Source organism: Puma concolor, chromosome D3 (assembly GCF_028749965.1).
Source record: "Puma concolor isolate L17-30 chromosome D3, mPumCon1.1.hap2, whole genome shotgun sequence".
NCBI classification, from domain to species: Eukaryota; Metazoa; Chordata; class Mammalia; order Carnivora; family Felidae; genus Puma; species Puma concolor.
In genome coordinates, this window is record NC_141678.1 from 10,582,693 (window position 1) to 10,607,368 (window position 24,676).

Sequence of the window (24,676 nt, forward strand, 5' to 3'; positions counted from 1 at the left end):
GCAGCCGAAGCACGATCCGGATGCCGGTTTCTAGAGTCTCTGCCTCATGCATGTTTCTCAGCAATTCCCTCCCCTCTCCTGCGTGTCAGGCATCTGGACAAATTGCAGGCCAGCCGCGGTGATCTTTAAACTTTTTGTCAACAGCGAAACGCTTTGAATGAATTTAATTCAGAAGCTGGATATGTAAGGCAGATCAGAGGAGAGCTGGATAAAGACCTTTAGTGGCTACAAGCCTTCAACATCTTATAGGGAAGTTGATGCCGCTGGTCATTTCCAATAATACCAAACTGTAAAATAAACGTAGACGCCCTAACGGGCTTCACCTATCTGTGTGGTCGCCACAGTGGACACTGTATCAGTTCGCTTTTGCTGTGTGACGAACCAGCTTAAAACTCAGTGGCATGGAACGCCAGTCGCTTACTCTCAGGGGTCTGGGCTTGCCTGGGCTTGCTTATGCATCAGCAGGGCTGGCTCATCCAGGATGGCCATGGCTGCAACGGCTCAGCTCTGCTCCACATGCGTCTCATCCTCCAGCCCCCTGTCCTGGGCTTGTTGTCACGGTCACCGCAGGGGTGCGAGAGAGTGAGCACAAACACGCAAGACTTTTGCAGGCTCAGCCTCGGGGGTGGCACGACATCGCTCCCCCGCATTTCATTGGCCAGGGCAAGTCAGAAGTCTGGGAAGGATGCACGTGTAGAGAAATAGACTGACTCTTGGGTGAGAGCGATTTCAAATTCACGCGGCAGAGAGCATGGATACTTGGAAGGGTGAAGTATGGAGGTCATCAATGCAGTAAACCAAATTTCATGCTTTTGTTAAATACTACGTTCTTTCCATTTTTTTCTCTTTGTTTTCTATACTGGTATCCGTCTTCTGCTAGTGCTGAGAACCCAGCTGAGTGAGGACGGTGGGCGGCCTGGTTGCCTACCTATCCCGTCCTTCTATCCCCCACCCCCCTGCAGCCCTTGAGATCCCTCCAGGGAACTGCTGAGCCCAGTTTGGTGGCAGGGCGAGGAAATAGGAGGCAGGCATCCTTTGATGTTTGTCTTAAGTGTGTGGATAAGAGTGGAGACAGGCTACGCAATTCACCCTTACCTGTCTCAGCAGGCAAGCCAGGGGTCTCTCTACATGCAGCCTCCGAGGGCCCCAGCAGGAAACAGAAATGAAACCATTCCCATTTAACAGATCCAGAAACTGATACTTAGAGCGGAGCAGAGCCCGCTGCTTACACGCGGCAGACCCAGGATGACAATCTTGAACTCCGCCAGGTCAGGGAGGGCTCACGTTGCCATGCAGTAGGCCGTCTGTGCCGTGTATTTTCTGGCTTGGATGCAATGCTGTGAGTAACTTGAGTACTTTGGCCTTTGATGAGTTCCCAACACTGGACCCTGGTCTTAAGGCTGCAGAGCTGGGATCCTGGGCTCAGAGGGCCTTGGCAAAGGAGCCACTGTCCTGTCTTAGGAGCATTCTCGAGGGTTCCGTGCTGACAGTGCTCCCCAGCATATCACGGGGAGGCCCAGACAGGCCCAGTCTGTCTCTTGAGAGCAGAGGCTCTGGTCTGAAACACTATCTCGCTTCTCTCTGTTTGCTTTTGGAATTAAAACACGAAAATCCACAGGAGGCTTGTGAGTCCCCACTGAGACCAGTCGGTGACATTTTCAAACACTGGATGAGCTGTTTGTCAACTGCGTGTTTTGGAGCCGAGAACGGGGGAGGGGTTGGAGAGGGGCTGGCAACCCCTGGCACGCCTTCTGCCTGTCTGCAGATGGGAGGCAATTATGTCAGGCGGGCCCTCTCAGGGACCCCTGTCCCTGCTTATGTTTCTGGAGCCACACGTGTTCAGCAGCACCCATTTCCTGCACACACGGACCCCGGTGAGTTGTGTGATGGGGTGAGAGGCATTGGTTTTGTGTCTGGCCCGTGACTGACCCTGCCCACGACCAGCTGGTGAGCTCCAGGAACATGTCCTTGAAGGGGTCTCCACTGGGAACATGGCCCAGCATCTCACCTGTGCTCTGTTTTTGGTCACTAGGCTGCTTTGTAAAGGCAGGACATAAATGGAGAGGGATCAGAAGAGGTAGAAGGAAGAAAAGTGAGGACAAAGGAGGGAAGAATAGGGCCAGTTGGGACGTCCGTTTCTAGGGAAAGCCAGAGGGACCTGGGGGAGGGGTGGCTGAATTAGGTTATGACGCAGGCTCTTTTGGGAAGGGTGGGTGATCTTCATTATGCTGGAGTCCAGTGCATCCTTTAAAAATAATTGAAGAAGCGTCAGGCTCAGGGATATTAGCCCACTGTAAGGAAGATCTTTCCAATTCAACATCACAGGCTCCCTGAGAAAGTGAGGTCTCCGTTGTGGGGAGCATTCAAGCAAGGCTGGAAAGACCCCTGCTGGGGAGGCCGTGGCAGACAGACAATGTTCTGGTGTTCATGCCTTTGTGTAATCAAGGTCCCCTCAAGGTGAGGGCGCCTGAGGGTGGGTGGGACCCGGGATCTGTTTCTAACGTATAGGATACAGCAAAGGGACGGGACGTCACTCTCGTGATTACATTATGTTGTATAAGACTCTTTCTCAGCTGACAGGAGCCAGGTCCCCCTGGCGTACTTGATGAAGCAAGCAGCTCCCAGGATGAAGTTGGAGAAGCCCACTTGGTTAGGAATTGCGGATTGCCCCCAGGACCCCAGGGGTAGCCTCTTGCCAACTGCTAACAAAAAGCCAGGCCCTCAGTTACGCAGCTGCAAGGAAATGAATCCTTCCAGCAACCCAAATTTGCCTGGAAGCTGATATTTCCCCCCTCCCCGGTCAAGCGTCCAGATGAGAACACAGCACAGCCAACACCTGACTGCGTCCTCATGAGATGCCAAGCAGAGGAGCCGGCTTAGCCGGGCCTGGATGGACACAGACACTGTGAGATCACAAATGTGTGCTGTTTTAAGCCCCTAAATCAGTAATAACTCGTGATGCAGCAATAGAGAATGTAGAAAGGACATCCATACAAAATGGAGAGGGAGAGGGAGAGGGAGAGGGAGAGGCACTTATATTCCCAATACAGACCCTGTAGATGGGGCTTTTTGCCACTCTGTCTCTACCCTCCAGCCGAGTTTTTCCAGTACCTGCAGGACAAATCGCTTCAACCTTGGTGGCTGCAAACAATGAAACCTTTATCACATCTCCCGGTTTCTGTTGGTGGGAATTTGAGGGTGGCGGGTGCTTCCCCCACAGGGTTACTCGTGCAGTTGGTGTCCTCCCAGGGCTTGCTGGGGGCTGGAGGACCGCAGAGCAGTCAAGATGGCACTGGCTGTGGCTGGGGGTCTCCCTTCCCCTGCACATGGGACTTTTCCACAGGGATGTTAGCATGTCCTCATGACGTGGCGTCTGGCTTCCCCCAGGGCAAACGATCCAAGGCCACAAGGCAGAGGCTGCGATGGCTTTTACGACCCAGCCTTGGAAGTAACGCACTGCCACTCCCACTGTATTTCTTGGTCACACGGGACCGGCCGCAAGTCAGTGTGAATACCAGGAGGCAGGGGTCCTAGGGGACCACCCTGCAGGCTGGCTGCCACGTTGATCTTCACCTCCTCCGGCACTCTGCCCGCTCTCTCAACTCCAAGCCTTTGCAACGACCGTTTACTTCCGTCGCCAGGCCCGGTCTCTTTCTCTGCTGTCCCCTCCTGGATTTCACCTTACCCTTGCGGTCTCCGCAGGGGCCCTAGTGCTGCTCTGGGGCCTGAAGCTTACGTAATTTGGGGGGCCCTCTTTACCTTGCTTTTACAAATTTTTCAGCTCACAGGACCATTGCTAATGCCCCTCCTGGGGTCTGGGAAGGTGCCTGTGCGAACGAACAGTCCCAAATGTAAGCTTTGCTTGTATCACAGCAGATCTCTGTCTGGGTCTTAACATGGCTGTCACTTCCCCAGGGAGCTGTCCTTGGTCCTTTAGACTAACCAAGTTCCACTGCTTACGTCACCCTTAGGATTAGACGTTTAACATCCCTTTGGGCCACAAGGGACTGTGTCTTAATTCAGTAACTTTCTGTGCTCACTCTCACACACTATCCTAAATACAGATTGACACAGTAGTGACCCAGACCCAGACAAGGCCCCTGCCCTCCTGAAACCAACATTCTGGTGCAGGGGTAGGGGGGGTTGCGTGTAGAGAGATGCAGTAAACAGGTAACAAAATTTTTTTAGAAAGATAGTTTGAATTAGTGATAGACGCCGTGAAGAAAATAAATCTGGGCAATGGGGGATCAAGGAAGGCCTCTCTGAGCAGCTGGTATTTGAGCTGAGGCCTGAATAATGAGTGTTCCTGGCGGGAGACACAGCAAGTGCAAAGGCCCTGAGGCAGAAACAAGGTTTCGGAGTTTGGGACTGAGCAGGGAAGCCAGTGCAGCTGACTATAGGGATAAGGGAGAGCTGGAGGCCACGAGGATGGAGACACAGGTTAAGGACAGACCGGGTAGGATTTTGCACATGGGCCAAAAGAGCAGGTCCTATTTTATTTAGGTAAAGTTCACACGATAATATAACATGAACCATTTTAAAGTGTACAGGTCATTGGCACTTATATTCCCGATGGTGTTCACCCACTGCCTGTATGTAGTCATGGGTGTTATTCTCAACCAGTGCAAAGCCATTGGAGGGGTTTGAGCAGAGTGGGCCAAGTGCGTTGATCAGGTGTTCATCCCCAGAGGCCCCGGCTGCAAGGCAAGGTACGTTTCCATCAGCATTTCCCCAGGCCACACACCTCCCTTCCCTTTCTCAACGTCAGGCTTGTCCAAGACATCTGCTTCTCTTCGCTTCCAGACTCTTCCTTCTCCGCTCTTCAGAGCAAACCAGCTAAGGGTGGGAGAATGGAAGAGAAGCCGGGGGAGGGAGGGAGATGGGGCTTTTAATTTGCAACTCTGAGCGTCAAAAGGCAATTTCATGCCTGCTGATGTGATTAGAGCAGTGGAAATAATAGAAGCAGACAGCTAATGGGGTGCTGGGGCCGGAGGATTCCTACTCTACTGATTTTTCTCCCTAGCAGGGACAAGGATTTCCAGCAGTATTTAACCTTGCTTTCCACTCGGGGGGGGGGGCACCTCAGCGCCGTGGGGCGTGGACCATCTTATTAGCAGAGATAATGACAACAGCACTAGCTCTCCACCCGGCCCCCTTTGACCCTCCACACCGTCACCAGGGCTGTGGGGCTGGCCTTCCATTCCCTCTGTGTCGTGGAGGTTAAGTGTGCAGCCTGCCCAGCTCTGGATTCCACCTCTGCCACCTCCCAGCCATGTGACTTTGGGCAGGTGGTCCCACTGCTCCGTATTGGGGTCTCCTCACCAGTAAGCAGACAATAACAGCCCCTGCCCTGTAGGGACGGCGTGAGGAGGCAACCGGATCATGTGGGCACCTGGGAGGTGCTGTGTCAGTGCTGACTGAAAGAAAGAAAGAAAGAAAGAAAGAAAGAAAGAAAGAAAGAGAAAGAGAGAGGGAGGGAGGGAAGGAAGGAAGAGAGAGAGAGAGAGAGAGAGAGAGAGAGAGAGAGAGAGAAAGAAAGAGAGAAAGAGAAAGAAAGAAAGAGAAAGAAAGAAAGAAAGAAAGAGAAAGAAAGAAAGAAAGAAAGAAAGAAAGAAAGAAAGAGGGAGGGAGGGAAGGAAGGAAGAGAGAGAGAGAGAGAGAGAGAGAGAGAGAAAGAAAGAAAGAAAGAAAGAAATAGAAAAGAAAGAAAGAAAGAGAAAGAGAGGGAGGGAGGGAAGGAAGGAAGGAAGAGAGAGAGAGAGAGAAAGAAAGAAAGAAAGAAAGGAAGGAGGGAGGGAGGGAGAGAGAGAAAGAGAAAGAAAGAAAGAGAGAGAGAGAGAGAGAAAGAAAGAAAGAAAGAAAGAAAGAAAGAAAGAAAGAAAGAAAGAAAGAAAGAAAGAAAGAAAGAAAGAAAAGCCAAAAAACGCACAAGATGGAATGCAAAACGCTACGGGAGCTTCTGAGGCTGGAAATCTGGATGTTTTTGTGAAATTACGAGCTTTTTGTAAACCCTGTTGGCAATTCTTTCCAACTTATAAAGGAAATAATCTGCTGCACAAACAGAACATATGTGCAGGCAGGAGCTGGGTCAGCCTCGGACCCCCTCCTCCCAGAATGGTTTCCCCTCCGGCTGTGGAGTCTACTGTTCTGGGTTCTTCTCCCGAGAACACCCTTACTCTCTGGGTTCTCCTGAACTTCCTACAAATGCTGCTCACAGAATATGCCTACCATGTGCTAAGCACTCGGTAGACAGAAACTCATGAGAACCCTATGAGGGAGGAACGTGTCCCATTGTACAGATGAGCAAACTGAGGCTCATCTCCTAGCTGGAGAGTTTCCCAGCAGGAAGTTTAACTGAAGACACCAGGGACCAGAACCTAACCACAGTCTTCTTCCTGCTGCACAGCCTCACGCCTTCCCATGTTACCTTTCAGGCTCCAGGCAGGCTGGCCCGTCCATCCCAGCGGTCCGCCCGACAGACAGAGGAAGCAGGAAGAGCTGACAGATGAGGAGAAGGAAATCATCAACAGGGTGATCGCTCGAGCTGAGAAAATGGAAGAGATGGAGCAGGAGCGAATTGGGTGAGGCCTGACACCTGCCGTCTGTCCGGAGAGCCCCCGGGGCCCGAGGGCCAGCAGGCTGTGCCGCCCAGGGGTGTGCTGGGGTGGCGGGGCTTCCCTGAGGGTTTGCCGTCCGTGACCTGCCAGACCGCTGACCCTGCAGAACTGGTATCCTTGTGGCATTAGGTGGGAGAGCTCAGGGAGGAGGAGAGAGAATGGGCTGGGGGCTCGCTAGGGAGGGGACTTGGAGGCTAGGGGTGCCATACAGAGGGGGAGCTCTGGTAGGATGGTAGGAGATTGTCACTGGAGCCTGGGGGCCAGTGATTGTGAGCGCAGGGCGTCTTGGCCAATTTCAGTTACGTAGAAATATGCTCTGGAGTCACCATTGACCAGAATATACAGCCGAGGGAGAGCTAAGGAGAAGAGTGGTCTGTCTAGGGACGGTATGCCAAATAGCGCATTTGAAATGAACTTAGAAAAGAGAATTGCAGAAATGGAGCTTGAAAGAGGGAGACAGCACGAGAGGGAGGCAGCAGAGGTTAACCTGACAGGTCTGGACTTGAAGAACCCCAGGGTTTTGTCCCAGTTCCCTGCTTGCCCGCTGTGGGTCCCGGGCATGATGCCTCACCTCTCTGAGCCTCCGTTTGCTCACTTGTCGAGTGGGGGGCACGACAGTACTTATCCCACAGGACTGTTGCAAGCAGCAGATGAGATGATGCATGTAAGCTCCTTGGCCCAGACCCTGGTGACACTCAGTGTTTCATAAATGGTAAGAAGAAGGGAAAGGTGGAGTTCGGAGAGCAGATAGTTTAAAAATGTATGGGGAGAGGAGCAAGGGCTAGAAGGAGGCTGTGTAACAGGTGCGTCAGAGAGTGACAAAATCAGTGAGCAAGGCCAGTGCTAGAGAGTGAGGGAGCAGTGTGTGGGTGGTCTTGCGAAGGGAGGAGTGGAGAAAGCGGGGGTGACCATGGGGTCGGGGAGGTAGGAGGCAGGCAGGGACCTAGGACAGTATGTGTGTATGGGGGCTCTCGGTACAGGTGGAAGACCGGCTGTCGGGATGCCGGTCCACTGGAGGGTCCTCCAGGACCAGGGTCTCAAATGGACTTGCTCCTTCCCAGCCCCCTTCCCAGTCCCCCTTCTGCCAGGGGCGGCCCTTGCCAATTGCTTACAACGGACGCAGGCACCGAGGTGCCGTTTATGTCCCTACCCACACACTCAGCTAAGGGTTAAAGAGGTTCTTGGATGGAGACTGGAAGTTGGCGCCTTTGGTTTGAGTCTCTGCAGACGATTTTACTCAGGGTGGATGGGGAGCACTGCTGACATATGACAGGCGCCTGCCACGTACTTCCTGGGTCCGCCTCATGGGTCGCCCTCCGTCTGAATACCCCGGAGGCTGCCGAAGGGAGAGATCTCAAGGGGCCTGCTTATAGGATCGAATTCTTAATTTTTCTTTCTATTATTTTTTTAAGTTTATTTATTTTGAGAGGGGGGGAGGGGCAGAGAGAGAGGGAGAAGGAAAATCCCAAGCAGGTTCTGCACTGTCCGTGCAGAGCCCGATGCGGGGCTTGAACCCACGGAACCGTGAGATCATGACCTGAGCCAAAACCGGGAGTCGGATGCTTAATCGACTGAGCCAGCCAGGCTCCCCTTAATTTTGCTTTATAAAAGACCTATCAAGGGTGGGAAGTCGTCCAGGCAGGAGGTCTGTGAGTGTGTGTGTGTGTGCCTATGTGTGTGTTCACTTCCCCCAACAATGGGCCTCAGCCTTTTGGAAGTGAGGGATATGGGTTTTAAGAGTGGACACTTACCAGCAAAACTCCTCTCAGCCATTTTCTGGCATAGTGCTTACAATCAGGTAACATATTTTATATGTTATATATTTATTTTGACTCTTGTACATCTCTCCCCTGTTAGGTTGTGAGAATCCTATAGGTAGAGATGTTTGCCTGTTTTGTTCACTAGTGAATTCTCAGAGCCTGGCTCATAGTAGGTGTGCAGTAAAATATTTGCTGAGTAAGTGAGTGAACGTGGCAGACCATATTGCCCCAAATTTCTGTAGATATCCCCTGTGGCCAAGATGATGGAGAATTTAGAATCTTGTAGCCGAGGGTCCAAATTCCCAGGGAAGGCACTCTGATTGGCTGGCTTATGTCAGGGGCTCTCATCCAATCAGCTGTGGCCAGGGGTGCCAGCCATGTTCAAATGTATCAGGTGGGCTGCCTCTGAGGGTGAAGTTAAGGAGGTCTCTGTGGCCCGAGCAGATTGCAGCATGAACATTCTGGAACATTCTAGAACAGGATAGATGGGTCCCCTGCTTCGTCCTCCATGTCCTGTCATATTGCCTCAACTAACTTGGTGACGTGGTAGAATGGCACCGTGGTTAACAACTGGGGACCCAGAGTCAGAGATACCTGGGTTCAAATTCCAGCTCTACCACTTACCCTCTGTGTGACCTTAGGTACACCACGTTAGCCTCTCTGTGCCTCAGTTTCCTCCTCTGTAAAATGGGGACAACATCAGCGCATAATTCTTGGTGAGTGTTTAGTTAGGAGGCACAGGATTATCGTAGTGCCTGGAACAGAGCACACGCTCCATAAATGGTGGCAGTCGTTTAGAGATGAATTTGCTTAGGAAGCTCAGTCTTTGACCCCGGCCAGGGCTTCCGTTCTAGAATTATGCCCTGAGACGCCTGTTTGGCAAGCCCTGGAATTCCAGCAGCCCTGGCTTCCCCTAAAGGAGATTTGAGAGGCTTCCAGGGAGGCCGGGGCCAAGCTCTTGATGACAGAGTGTCCCTTTGCTGAGATGTGCTTTCTGCCAGAGTGGGGGAGGACAGTCCCACAGGATTCTGGCCGTGGCTGTCTCCCTGCCCTGTTCCAGCAGCCAGTTCTTGCTGGTAGCATTGCCAGAGGCAAACCCGTCGCTATTTGTGTCTTACGATCTCAAACCTGCCCTCATTCCTGTTCTATCCATGCTTCCCTGGGAGAGGATCAGAGCAGAGTCAGAAGAAAGCAAGATGATACATCAGACATGAAACGAAGCAAGTCTGAAAACAGGGTGCCAACGGGGGTCCCATTTCAGAACCCGAGGTTCTCTGGTAATGAGGCTTTGGGGCCTCAGTTCTCCCACCCATCTAATGAGGCAGGTCAGTCTGATTCTCGGGATCCTTCCTGCTCAGACTCTATAGCATTTGGCCGTGTCTGATGGAGGACCCCAGACCATGCTGTTGGCTGCCCCTCTCAGAGCAAATGAGCTCCTTCTAACTGTTAAAATGGCAGATGTATATGAGACCCCTTCTGGGTTCACACCAGCTCTATGGTGTGGAGTCTTCTAGGAAGTGGTTTGAAATCATCATACTGGGCACCATTTATTGAGCACTTACTATGTGCCAAGCATTGAATCTAAAACTTCCTGGAGATTAACTCCTTAACTGCTTCTCTCAACCCTGTCAAGTAGGTGCTATTATTTAACCCCCTTTTGCAGGTGAGGAAACAGGCTTAGAGAAGCGATTTGCCCAAGGTCGCTTGCCCAAGGTCACATGGAGCCAAGATGTACGTCTCTGGCTGGCTAGCTTTCAGAATTCTGCTTTTAGCTCTCAGCTGACTTGGGTGTCTTTCCTGAAGGCCTGGCCCCAAATTCTTAGACTCCAAAGAACATGGAGATTTTTAAAGCCCAGATTTGGAGGGGACCTTGCGGAGCTAGAAGCTGGAACCCATTCTGTGCTGGTCTCTTGGTTCCTTTCCGGTTCCTCTTCACCTGTTTGTATCTCCAAAGCTACCAACATTGGTCTGCGCACTCCTGTGGCTGTGAGAGATACAGAGAAGAATCTTCCTCAGGCCTCCCAGGAGGCGCTGCCTCCCTAGGCCAATTTGGCCGGAGCTGACCACCCCAGGGAGCCCCAGGCAAGCAGCAGACAGGACCCGCTTCTCTCCCTGGAGAGTGGGGGGAGGAGTGCCTAAACCTTGGCTCACCACTCGGCCCACAGCCCAGCTCTGCTTTCTTCAGCATCCCTAGAGGAAGAGATAGTAGCCAGAAAGGAAATTCATCAAACAGCCTCATTTTGCCCCCACATTCCTTATTGAAGCACTAAGTGGGATGTCAGAGGTTATTCGACGTGCCCGGACTACTATTGGCAGGAAAGGAAATTAATTCCAGGGAGACTGCTTGAGTCATCTGTTACTGCTGCGTAACAGCCACCCACAACTTAGTGACTGAAAGAAACCACAGTCATTGTGTTTCACGATCCTGTGGGTTGAGAATTCAGGCAGGGCTCTGCTGGATGGGTTTTCAACTCCATGGGGCACAGGCTGGGGTCACTCCCTCAGCTGCATTCAGCTGGTGGCGGGGCTGCACTGAGAGCTGCAATCCCAAGTCCGTGCTCCCGTGTTCTCTTTGTGGCTTGCTCTCTCCATGGGATCTCTCCTTTTTCGATAGTCTGGCCTGAGCTGCTCTCCATGGCAGCCAGATCCCAAGGGAGCAAAGATGGACGTTTGTCAGGACTTTTACCAGCTAGGTCTGGAACTGGTAGGGCATCACCCCTCCATGTTCTACTGGAGAGGGGAAATAGGTCCCTTCTCCTTATGGAAGAATGACTTGGGCCACCAGGGAAGGAAGGCACTGATGGCGGCCATCTTTGGAGGCTTCACCTTCTGCAAAAAGGGGAGTTTAACATAAGGATTTGGAGAGATCTCAAGGGATCCGAGGGCAGGAACACAGCCTGGCCTCAGGAAAGTTTTGCTTCTCATCTGACATATTAGAAAACATACCGATACTGTACCTCCTGGATTTTTATAGCTCTTTTTAGCCCTAATTCCAGATTCCCAGGGAAGGAACCCTGACTGGCCCAGCTCACCCTGAGCATCCACCTCCCCTCCAGCCAGCTGTGGCCAGGGGTCGCCGGGCTACAGATGCGGCTGCTGAGTGTGAAAAGAACCTTCATGCATTGGACAGACACCCATAGGGTGTCCCCCAAAGTGTTGCATGTATTAACTCTGGAGTTAAACCTTTGCCTAGGAAACCCTGTCGGCGGTTTTCATTTTGTTTTTACCCTGTGGTTAGATAGATCCCTCCACATCCTCATTACATTTCTTTCTGTCCAGAGCCTCTCAAAGGCATTGGCTCACATATCCTGCCTGCCAAGGGATGGGCAGCCGGGTGGCTTCCATTGGAGGTCAATTTCCCTAAACAGATGGGCCCACAAAAGTAATTAGGATTTGTCATTAACCTTGGTGTCCAGACGCTGCGATGGAAGAGGAAGGCAGAGAGACACAGGGAGACCTGTTATTGACAGAATCTGTTGGGTTCTGTCACCTCCCCATCTCGGTTCCATCATCCCTCATATTTTTGGCACAGAATTTTTCCAAAATGTGGACAGAGGGAGAAGTGAATAATAATACCTATAATTTGCGACATTGAATTGGGTAGACATCTTTTCTGTGATTTGTAAGGGGGTCATACTCTCCCCTTTCCAAAGGAGGACCACTTACAACCTCCTCCTCCTCCTCCTCCTCCTCCTCCTCCTCCTCCTCCTCCTCCTCCTCCTTCTTCTTCTTCTTCTTCTTCTTCTTCTTCTATTTTTTCTTTTTTGACCTGGAGTCCTAAATGTTGTGTGGATAGGATTCAGGGGTTTGGAGGCATTTATGCTTGTGTCTGTATTTTTTGAGAAGGAATATTGATAGATTTCATCATACTCTGGAGGAGGGCGGGGGGACTCTGAACCCTCCTATGTTAAGAACCACTGAGTAGTACCTTAGTTTCCCCAGGTATTGGACCAGTGGTTTCTTTCTTTCTTTCTTTTTTAAATTTTATTTGTGGATCAATGGTTTCTAATGCCCGATCGCATTAATACTTTATAGAACCTGTTTGTGCAAGATGAACATAGAAGTCTTCTTAATTCGCTAAGTAGCCCAGTGTCTGGCATAAAAGAGAGAACAAATAAATACTCGTTAGATGAATAGCGTATGATGAATGAAGCCTAACCCGTAAGCCTCTCATGGAATCACTTTAACCTCACTGCCTCCTGGACCTCATCTGTAAAATGGGGCGTTGGCCCATGTCGTCTCCCAAGTCTTTCCAGGCTGGAGTTTTTCAACCTTTGTACTGAGTACACTTGGGGACAGATCATTCTTTGTAGTGTGCACTGTCCCGTGCATTGTAGGATCTTTTTTTTTTTATGCAGCATTTCTGGCCTCCCCTGCTAGATGCCTGTAGTGATGCCTCACCCAGCTATGACAGCCCCAGATGTCTCCAGCCATTGCCACACGCTCCCTGCTGAATGAACCACAGCGCTCGCCCTTTCTGTCCAGTGGTTCACAAAAGGGAGAAGAGACAAACTTGAAAATTTTCCTGCAACCATGCTCAGCGTCTAGAGAAATAAAACGGTAGCTTGCTCTTCTTACAAAGCACCACATGGCAGCTCTGTGCTCGAAGCTTTATACGGATTCCTTTATGTAACTTTCACGACAACCCTATGCATTCGGCCACATTATTATCATTCCCATTTTACAGATCAGGAAACGGGGCACAGAGAGGTGAAGCACCTTGCCCAGGGTCACATGGTTAATAAAAGCTGGAACTGGGATTACATACTGAGGCAGACTGGCTCCAGGACCAGAGTCTTACTCTGCTATTCTATAGAAAAGCAAATATTTATTGCCAAGCGCTGTGTGAGGGACTGCCCGATATGTTATATTTCCTTTCATTTTCTTAATGTCCTCGTTGAGAGACAGACTGTTGTCCCTGCCATACCGCCGGGGAAAGAAGCTCAGTGAGGTTAAGATACTTGCCCAGAGGCACACAGCCTTTGCGTGGCCAAACCAGACTTGGAACTTGAATCTGTCTTTCCACTTTATCCTATGGCCTTTTGGGGTGCAGGGAGGGAAGGCAGCTGACAAATGAGTTGAGGGATTTAGGGAAGTCCAGAATTTACAGGGGATCTCAGATCCTCACTCAGGGTAACTGGTTCCAGCTCACACACTTCTTCCTTCAATGGGACAGTTCATGTCTCTCCACCACAGTGACCCTCATCTCCTCCTCCAGGCCAGGCTGAGGAAGGGGTTAGAAAGAGCTCTAACCGTAAGCACTGAAGGGAAACTAAAGCAGGCACCAGTATCTGGGCAGCTAGACCTAGCCTCCAGCACCATTTTTCCTCTTACAGGCTCTGTGTGCCTCAGTTGCCCATCTGTAAAATGGGGGTGAATCCTAGAGCTGCTCTCACGGGTTGAAGATGGCCCAAGGAAAACAATGCATATAGAGTACTTAGCACAGCTCCTGGTAACCATGACAATTACTGGGTTTCTAATGACCCAGCACCTTACCCGGCATTGACTACCTTAGCTCGGCTGAACCCTCCAGCTGTCTTTTTCTCTTGGCTCCCTCGTCTCCAACTCTGAGCCGAGGTGACCCCCCTCCCCGAAGAGCTGAGGCCCAGGCAGGAATCCCGTTCACCAATCCATCAAGGAGAGAAATTAGGATCCACGGCTCCCCAGGTGTCGCCAGTAATAAACAACAGTGAGAATTAATGAGTCTGAGATACTCGCACCCCGCATGCCAGCCGAATGGCTTCGTGATAGGACAGCTCAGTCATTTAAGGACAGGTTTCTGCGAGACCTTGGCAGTGGAGTCTCAGGCCAGTCGCCGTCAGAGCAGCCATGTCCCCGTTCACAGCAAATGATCTGATCTTGATTTAAGAAAACGCCAAGTTTAATAAACTTGACGGTAATATCCACCCCACCCCCCACCCCCAGCTGGGAAATTAGGGTGAGGGAAAAACAGCATGACTCTGGAATTGACGAAACAGAGACAGGGAGGCAACATGACATCCACCCTCCCCTTTTGCTGTGTTTTTATGAATCGTGTGTAATCCAACCTACCACTGCTCTAAAGGCAGCCGCCCCGGCCCAGCCCCGGCTTTACGCCATCTCCCTCCCCGATTGAGGGATCGCCCGCAAAGCCATCACGCCTCCCAGGCAGGGTGCCTCAGCCCCGCAGCATGCCACATTAAGCCTACTTCCCGGTGTAATTGTACACCCATTAGCCTTCTCCTCAACATTCTTCCGTAGCCGATGCAGCAATACGCATTTGAAAGCTCAGAAGTAGTTGCCTGAATGCTTCCGAAGCCAGTTTGGACTTTTTGAGGGAGGCTGAGCTTTACAAACAGGCGGTGTGTCGGTCAGTCCTTGACTTGGTTTCTGTCCTTGTCTGCAGAAGGCAGCCAGATGGGGCTGGGCTCTCGACGAGGGTGGTGGAGGGATAGCCGTATGTGTGAAGATGTGTTCTGCCCGGAGGTACGATCACGCGCGTGTGTGCGAGCGTGTGTGTGCTCACAGGTGCACGTGGCCATGTGCCTCTCCAGGTGTGCCTGTGGGCATATGTGTTCACCTGTGGGTACATGTGCTCTCCGTGTCAGTTTCTAGTCACTGCAGCTCCTTCTAAAGCTTTCAAAAGACAGGTTCCGTGGGCGGATGATAGCATCCTCATTACACAGAAGAAGTGTGAGACCGGGGAGCCATAGGAGCCACAAATTTCTAGAAGAAATAATTAACAGCAACCATTACTCAGTAGTTACCGTGTTCTGGGGAATTTTACAAACACTCTCACTGCATCTTTGCAACAGTCCTGGGAGGTAAGGATTTTGTTTTCCCTAATTTACAGATGAAAAACAGAGGCTCAGAAGGGTTAAGTAACTTTCTTGGGGTCACAGAGCTAGGAAGCGCAGGGCCAAATGTAGACCCAGGCAAACTCACCCCCAAACTGGCACCCCAATCCTTGTGTCCCTGCCTGTTTCTAAATTCTGCAAGTGTGTGCATGTGTACCTGCATGTAGGGAACCTGCATTTTCCTGGAGTTGAGCGTGAGCACCAAGAGAAGGTGATTGGGATCCTGCAGAGTCCCAGGCTTGGCTTGTCTGACATCCACAGCCAGGGAGGGAGATATTGCCCCAACCTTGCTGTCGAGAGGAGGGCTGAAGTCTGATTCTGATGTGAATCAGTCGGAAATATGACCCGGGTGGCGATTATCTGGTGGACCCCATGTAGTCACGTGGGTCCTTATAAGAGGGAGGCAGGAGGGTCAGAGTCACAGCAAGGTTGGAAATTGCCACACCGCTGGCTTTGAAGATGGAGGAAAGGGTCATGAGTCAAGGACTGTAGGCAGTTTCTGGAAACTGGGAAAGGCAAGGAAACAGGTTTGTCCCTGGAACCTCCAGAAAGAACACAGCCTTCCCAGCACCTTAACTTCAGCCAGTGAAACCTGTGTCAGACATCTGGTCTCCAGAACTGTGAAGGTAATATATATATATATATATATATATATATATATATATATATATATATGTTGTTTTAAGCCATTAAGTTGGCAGTGATTTGTTATGGCAGCAATAGGAAACTAACACGGAGCAGATCCTCAAAGTCTGGTCTCAGGCAATGGGAATTCTAGGTCCTCTTGCGAGTGTACTCTTAGCCATACTGAGTTAGACCCACAGGGGACAATCTAGTAGTTTCAAGAGACCTGGTCCAGCCCCATGGGTAGACAAAGATTGGGGACCCACCTGCCTCATTCTGCCTGGACCCACTACAGCTCTGAAGTCCTCACTGCTGTGATCCTCTCATGGGCTCCGTTCTTACGTCCGCGTGTTGTCTCAAAACGGGGGAGATTGAGTGTCCTCTACCTAAAACCCGGTAATGGTATCCTATTAAGATCTGGCACGGAGCAGCCTGCCCACCCTCCCAGCCTCATCTTCTACCATCCAGCCCACTGGCCATACTGAACATCTCTCAAGTACTTTGCACATGCTGTTCCCTCTTCTTCCTGGTACTTTTCCTCAGCCCTCTTTACTGGTCCAGTTCCTCCTTATCCTCATGTCTCAGCTCTACGGTCACTTCCTCCGAGGCCCCTTCCTCACTGTTCACGTCCCTCTCTTACACGTTCTCCTAGCTGCCCATAACTGCCCTTCAGAGAACCTTACTATAGCATGATTATGATGACTTTGATAATGCCCGAGTCTCTCGCTATAATGTCAGGTCCGTGCAAACAGGGACTCACCTGTTTCGCTCCCAGGTGGGTCCTCGCATAGCAGGTGCTGCGTAAATAATTGAATGAATGAGTAGCCCATCTGCATCCATTCGGATAGCAAAGGTCAGACCACGCTGGGAACCCCTTCCCGCCACCCCCAGGGATTGTCCGCTGATGCCTAGAGGAAGAGATGCACCCTTTCCAGTACCTCTGGGAGCATCCTGGGAAATGGGACGTGCCCACTCGGCTTCGCTGAGTAACCAACAGCTCCCCTTAAGTGTCCAGGCTGCTGATGGATGCGTTTCCTGGATGCAAGGCGTGAGTTGTAGTCATAAAGTTAATCGGGCATGTAAAGACATAACTAGAGAGTGACAGCCATGTACGGTGTCCAGCTAATTGGGCACTTAATGTGGAGGCATTAGACAGGCAAACACCAGGCTGCTGACACAGAGCGGTCCTTCTCTTAGTCCTTGAGGGATCTTCTATTTCAAAACACCAGGGAAATCTGGATGTTTCAGCCTCAGGATCTGAGACTCCCCGAACGCTGCCCATGGGAGGAAACTTGAGGTGCACCTCATCTAACCCCTCACGTTAACGTCTGGGGGAAAGGGCACCCAGAGAATAGAGGGTTTTCAAGGTCATTGACTGGAGAAAAGGTAGGATTCAAACCCATGGCTTTTGACCCTGCCTTATCTGTTCCCTATCTTCAAAAATGTCCTTTTTCTTCTAATATAAGGGCAACACGGGGGGCGCCTAGATGGCTCAGTCGGTTAAGCATCCCACTCTTGATTTTGGCTCAAGTCATGATCTCACGGTTTGTGGGGTTGAGCCCCGCATCAGGTTCTGCACTGACAGTGAGTAACCCGCTTGGGATTCTCCCTCTCTCTCTGTCCCTCCCCCACTCTCTCCTTCACTCTCTCTCTCTCTCTCGAAATAAATACATAAACATTTTGAAAGAAAAGGCAACACATGTTCACTTTGGAAAATTAAAGAAGCAGAGGGAGTCCAGACAATTGAGTGCTTGAGGAGGGTGGGTGATGGAGACATTAAAGAAGGAAATAAAGCTTTCTTATAATCCCACCACCCAGTGATTATCACTGTGGCTCTTTGGGTGTTTCCTTTCTCATTTTTTTTTTTTCTTTTCTGCCCAGTGCACACCATGCAGGGATTCAGATGAGCATGTTCCAAACCCAAGTTCACACCCTGACTCTACATCCTGGGTTTTGAGGGTTTTAATCCCTTTAACATAAGGAGAGCATTTCCCCGTGCAGTTTGCCCGACTGCTTCCTTCCTTACTACAGTGCTTACCAGAGTGTGGCCCGGAATTCCCCAGCCTCAGGATCACAGAGGGAGCCACTTCAGTATTCAGATTCCCAGGCCCCACCGCAATCCCACAGAATCGTATGTGTGTCAAACACTCTCCCCAGGTGCTCTAGAGGCGCTGTAAGTTTTGAGAACGTCCCCCCATGCAGTGGTTCTCAACAGGGCCGCATGCTGAAATACTGGAAACCAGGCTTAAGCAGATCCATAGCTGAGAAGGTTTAGAGTCGGGGGCCCACGGGTTGGTATTCTTTTTGAACGCTGTCTGGGTGATTGACATGCATGGAAGGTTGCAGGCATCTTTCATGATGCATATAGGGTTTTCCCGCCGAGACGAGACAACAAACATTCCTTCGAGGGTAAAAACACTGAGGGGCGCCGGGGTGGCTCAGTCGGTTAAGCGTCCGACTTCAGCTCAGGTCACGATCTCGCAGTCCGTGAGTTCGAGCCCCGCGTCGGGCTCTGGGCTGATGGCTCGGAGCCTGGAGCTTGCTTCCAATTCTGTGTCTCCCTCTCTCTGCCCCTCCCCCTGTTCATGCTCTGTCTCTCTCTGTCTCAAAAAGAAATAAACGTTAAAAGGGTAAAAACACTGAAATATTTTATCACCGGGATAAAGACCCACTTGTCTTCATGGTCTTTTGTGACATATTTTGACCTAGCTTCCTGCACAGTTTCATTTCTAAGTTTATACTCTTTGGCTGTCGGAGCCCTCCACGTTGAGGCCCCGGCATTTGGGGCTACAGAGAGGATGTCAAAATGAGTAGGCTGCGGGAAACCCCCTGCTCAACCGACCTGGGAGCAGAGAAGGAAGGTCTGTGCCTCCCACCCGCATGCTTCTCTCTTTACTGGTCTCTACTGAATTCACAAATAACAAGAGTCCCTGAGCTGAGACATCTGAATAATGATCTTAAATCTGTTGTTTTTCCACGCCATTTGCTGCACTGAGAGAAGCTAATGAGACACTCCCCATACAAGACCCATTAATGGCGCCTTTCGGCATTTAGGAGTGAACTGTGGGAGGAACAGGCATCTTGGTGGAGGCTCTCATGTGGGTTTTGCAAGTGGTGAGTGAATCCATGGCCTTGATTTTACAAGAGGAGGCAGGAAAGCCTCTTAAGTTTCCTAAGCAAAGCGCACTGCCGTTTGGAATTGGGTCACCTGTCCCGTGCTGTCTTCCTGGGGCTTGACTCGAGGCAGGAAGCCGGGAGGGCTTCATGGAAAGCAAAGATGATTTACTGACACAGAGAACTAGATTCTAGCCCTGGCGGAGTGACCCCAGGCAAGCCTCTCACCTTCTCTGTGCTTTGGGACCCGCGCTGATAGAGGAGAACAAAATCTAACCGTTTTCTGGCTAGGGTAACCCGCGAAAGAGGGTGTGGACAAGAAAAATGTCTCCATGCGTTTACCATCCCCTGCCTCCCATCAGCTTGCCTCTTCGTCTCATAACATGTTATAATTCTGCAGCATTGCAAGGCATCCTGAAGTTTATCTGCTCTAGACAACTTCAGGCTGTTTCTTCAAACTGTGGCTTTCCAAAGGAAATCTAATTCCAAACAAACAAACAGAATGGATAAATGCAGACATGCTGTGGATGAAGTGCAGTTTTCTGGCCCCTCAGAATCACGCCACCACTACAGTGCACGGCCCCTCAACTGGCTCTAAGGAGCTCTGGGGTGCCATAAAGCACAGCTTGACAACCCAACTCCTTCTGTTTTACAGATGAGGAAATTGAAGCCCAGAGAGTCCAACTCCAGGGCTAACCCCCAGCTTTCTCAATCCCCTGTTAAGGGCTTTTCTGGGAAACAAAATGATGGGGCAGCTGTTGGGTGTCTTGTCCCAAGCTCAGGGAAGTGAGATGGACAGAGCCAGCTAGGGTAACTGGGTGTGTGTGAGTTGGTACCTACTTACCAATCATTGAGGGTCCCTTGGTGTAGGGACTGCAGGGGGATCCAGCAGGGTGGAGATCAGACTGTTCCAGAAGACCCCCGTGGCTCTGCTTGGCACGTAACAGCAGGGTGTATTGCAGTTAAGAACAGAGATTCAGGGGCGCTTGGGTGGCGCAGTCGGTTAAGCGTCCGTCTTCAGCCAGGTCACGATCTCGCGGTCCGTGGGTTCGAGCCTCGCGTTGGGCTCTGGGCTGATGCCTCGGAGCCTGGAGCCTGTTTCCGATTCTGTGTCTCCCTCTCTCTCTGCCCCTCCCCCGTTCATGCTCTGTCTCTCTCTGTCCCACAAATAAATAAACGTTGAAAAAAAAAAAAAAAAAGAACAGAGATTCAGGGGGCACCTGGATGACCCAGTCAGTTAAGTGTCCGGCTTCGGCTCAGGACGTGATCTCACAGTTCGTGGGTTTGAGCCCCACATCAGGCTCCATCCTGACTGTGTGGAGCCTTCTTGGGATTCTCTCTCTCTCCGCTTCTTCCCCGCTTGTGCTTTTTCTCTCTCTCAAAATAAAATAATAATAATAATAATAAAAAGAATAGGAACTAGGAACTCAGGACAAACTGCCTGGGTCTGGACCCCAGCTTTCTCCACTTCCCAACTGTGCAACTTGAGTAAATCACTTAACCTCTCTGTGCCTCAGTTTTCCCATTTGGAAAATGGGGACAAGAATAGTGCTCAGCGTATAGTACTACTGGAAGGAGCCCTTAAGAAAATTGATGTGGAGTGCTTATCTCTGTACCTGGCACGTACTAAGTGCTCAGTACACATCGGCTACTGTTATTCTAGGTCATCTGAGACCGTGGACTGGGGGGCTTGCTCCTGGTTACCGCCCCACCCATCATCCTGTAAAAACAATTTCTAGGGAAAACACAGGGAGAGGGGGAAGGGAAGATGAGGGGGAGGAAAGGAGGAGGGTGCTGCCTCTGGCTCTGTGCACCCTGCCTGCCGAAGCAGCTCCGTCCAATCTGGGTCACAGCAGAGGCTCTGGAGCCCGCAGGCTGCTCCTGGCTCTTCCCTGGACAGAGTGGCTCTCTGTTGAATGAAACACAAAGGGAGAAGTTGCTGTTTTTAACACTGCAAATCCGAGCACTTTGAGGGGATGGCAGGAGCGAGGAGGCTTGTGGGGAGAGTCAGCATCAGGTGGCTCCCAGGGTCCTTCTAGAACCTCTGATACCCAAGTTGTATCCCGGTGGTTCTCATGCCCGTGTTGCCCCCAGCGGGAACCCGGTCCTTGGAGGGGTGGGCTGGGTCCAGCTCCCTCCTAGGAATGGGAGCAGGTGTGCTAGGGACGGGGTTGGAGAACAGCCAAGATGAGGAGCAACTGAAACTAAACTTTGAGATGGCAACGAAGACATCCGAGTGAAGACGTCACGTCGACAATTAGCTAAAGGGATCTGGAGCCCAGAAGGCAGTTTTCTCTGGAGGAGGTGATGTGAGATAGTAAGTCTAGAGAAGGTGTTTAATCTGAAGTCAATAGAAGGAGGTGGGAGATCTGGGATATGGGTCTGTGGTGTTCTGAAAACGTATCAGAATTTCATGCACACGTGCCTTTTTCGGGGGAAGGGTCCAAGAGTCCTCATCAGACACCCAAGAGTCCATGACTCAGAGAAGGTCAAGACCATCAGCCTGATACTAGGAGATGCCGTGGTCCCCGGTCCTATGAGGCCCTCATTACTCTGTGTCTGCTTCCAGGCGCCTGGTGGACCGTCTGGAGAACATGAGGAAGAACGTGGCTGGGGACGGGGTGAACCGCTGCATACTGTGTGGAGAACAGCTGGGGATGTTGGGCTCCACCTGTGTGGTGTGTGAGGACTGTAAAAAGGTACTATCATCCTCCTCCTCCCTGCTGCCCCTCTCATCACATGCAGGGGGCTAAGCCTGGGCTCGAGCCTTGGGGGACCCTGGGTCTTGGGGACAGAGCTTGGATTCTGAACGGTAGTTGCCAGAATATGATTCCTTTGGGGATGCTCCCATGCCCAGCTATCTTCTAGGCAACCCTGAACCCTGGTTCCTCTTCTGGAAGATGTTCTGACCCCTCTGTCCCCTTGGAGCTCAGCTCCATCTAGGATGAACATGGGAACCTGAGACAGGATGTAGGCTATGGTTGAGCCTGCAGGTATCCTGGTCGTAGCTTAGCAGGCTATGTGTCAGGCTAAAGAACATGCTGGGCAGGTGTCTACACCTGTGTGAACATGGAAGGTTTACCCAACATCCTCTTACCCTGGCTTAGAAAGCCCCTCTCCAGCCCAGTTAGGGCCATTGGGCTTCTTGAGTATTTAAAGGAGTCTCCCTCCACTCTGCACCCTCTCCTCAAGCTGTCTGCACGTGACAGTTCCAGGACACAGATATACCTGTCCTTGGGTCTGCCTGAATTCCCCGGAAAGGAATTCAGGGGAACATGTGAGCTGGGGACATCCAGAATGTCACTTGGCATCTCCTGCTTGGGGTCCCACTTAGCATTTAGAATGCGGTATTGGGGAAAGTTTATGCCCCAAAACTTGTCTTCTGCAGTCAGCCACATAGTAAAAATTCTGTGATCTATTCAGTTTTCCGTTTTGTCTTGACTGCCAGGAAACTCAGCCAAAAGTATAATGTTCCATCACAGTCATGGCATTTGCACAGGTAACTTCCTTCTCTTCAAGGAGCTGAACCTGCAGCCATAATCTAGGTAATGTCAGATTCATGTGGGAAGGAAGGAAGGAAGGAAGGAAGGAAGGAAGGAAGGAAGGAAGGAAGGAAGGAAGAAAAGGGAAGGAGAGAGAGAGAGAGAGAAAGAGAGAAAGAAAAAAAAAAACAAAAGGGAAAGAGAGAAAAAATATGTGGCTTTCCTCTTTAAAAATCATGTCAGTGATCTCCCCCATATGGATGCCAAAAATTCAGACCCCACAAGGACTCTTGGAAAATTCCAGAGAATATACTCATCCAGTGCTGGAGGATGACTCCAGTTCTCATTATTGGAAATCGAAACTCAGATTGGAACTTTAATCCTAGCTGGCCTTGGTCATGAGAGGGAGGTGAGAAATGGGGAGTTCCAGCTCTTTCTATCCACCAAGAGAGAGAGGGGCTCTGTTGCCTCCCAGCCCCTTGGCCCCGATCACTGGCAGCTCGGAGCCTGGCGTATGTGAGTGTGCACTGGGCTATGTTTTGTCCCCAGAACGTCTGCACTAAGTGTGGGGTGGAGACCTCCAATAACCGCCCGCATTCCGTGTGGCTCTGTAAAATCTGCATCGAGCAGAGAGAGGTGAGTGGACCGGTCACCGTCCCTATTTGTCCAATCCCCCCCCCCTCCTCACTGCCAGCCGGGAAGCAGGGTGGCCATTGAGGGCTGGGGAGCCTGGTTAGGTGTAGGTCTTATGGGATTGGTAACAAGGAACCAGCTCAGCTGTGAACACTGGCAGGACTGTTCAGTGAGTGTTTGAATGAAGTTCTTTTCTCATCTCCCGCTTCTGTGACTTGACTCTTCCTCGACGTAGGGAGCTCACCACGTGTAAGAGGTGGCAGGTGCTGTGTGACCTTATACTAGTTCATCACCTTTCTGATCCTCAAATTTCCCCATCCAGGAGATGGGTGTACTCAGGCCCTCTCTACGGAGTGTTTGGGGTTGTTGTGTGAATCAAAGAGGAGTTGTGACAGGCTATGTGGTGTGTCGGTGTGCTGAGTGCAGGGAGTAAAGGTAAAAACTGGAACTCATGAAGGCAGGGCTGATAGTGCATGGTTGCCATGTCTTCATCCTCTCCCTGTCCTCCCCCAGGTGTGGAAGCGTTCTGGAGCGTGGTTCTTCAAGGGATTCCCCAAACAGGTCCTCCCACAGCCTATGCCTATAAGGAAGACCAAGCCCCAGGAGCCTGTCAGTGAGCCTGCTGTCCCTGAGCAGGTCACTCCTGAGCCCAAGCATGCTGCCCGGGCTCCAACCCGAGGTACAACAAAACAGCTTCTCCTTTCAGGACCACGGACAGGTCTTGGCTAACTGGTCTACCTAGAGGATGACCTGACATCATGACTGTGTTTCCACCCAGTTGGTGGACAGCCAGCCTCTGGATTTAGGACCCCTATGTCCACTGCACAACTCACCATGAACCTTTGTCAAGAGGGTAGCATAGCGAGCCCGTGTAGAAAACCGTATGGAGTGTCCTCAAAATTTAAAAATAGAACTACCCTATGATTCAGCAGTGGCGCTACTGGGTATTTACCCAAAGAATACAAAAACACTAATTCAAAGGGATACATTCACCCCTGTGTTTATAGTAGCACTATTTACAATAAGCAAGATATGAAAGCAGCCCAAGTGTCCATAGATTGATGATGGATAAAGAAGATGTGAGATACACACACACACACACACACACACACACACACACACACACACAGGGATATTACCCAGCCATAAAAAAGAATGAAATCTTTCCATTTGTAATGACACGGACGGAGCTGGAGAGTATAATGCAGAACTAAATAAGTCAGTCAGAAAAAGACAAATGCCATATGATTTCACTCATATGTGGAGTTTAAGAAACAGAACAAATGAGCAAAGGGAGAGAGAGAGAGAGAGAAACCAAGAAACAGACTCCTAATTATAGAGAACAAACTGATGGTTACCAGAGGAGAGAGGGTGGGGGGATGGGTGAAAGAAGCGATGGGGATTAAGGAGAGCATTTGTCATGACGCACAGTGGGTGTTGTATGGAAGTGTTGACTCACTATCGTACACCTAAAACTAACATGACACTGTATCGTATAGTGTTACACAATAATACTATTGTATAATAGTGGAATTTAAAACGGTTTTTAAAAAGAGGGTAGAACAAGGAAGTCTCCAGCAATGTCAGGCTGCCAAAAGCTTTCGCTGTCA

At 50.8% G+C, this 24,676-nt stretch overlaps 1 protein-coding gene across 1 annotated transcript in view; it reads left to right on the forward strand.

Annotated features, from left to right (window-relative positions):
* RPH3A (rabphilin 3A) overlaps positions 1 to 24,676 on the forward strand; it is a 278,986-nt gene that overhangs the window by 217,741 nt on the left and 36,569 nt on the right. Inside the window, exons 3-6 of the mRNA XM_086681737.1 lie at positions 6,435 to 6,581; positions 21,521 to 21,650; positions 22,983 to 23,069; positions 23,580 to 23,745. Of these exons, the coding sequence (XP_086537863.1) occupies positions 6,435 to 6,581; positions 21,521 to 21,650; positions 22,983 to 23,069; positions 23,580 to 23,745 (530 nt within the window). The remainder of the gene's footprint in view (positions 1 to 6,434; positions 6,582 to 21,520; positions 21,651 to 22,982; positions 23,070 to 23,579; positions 23,746 to 24,676) is intronic.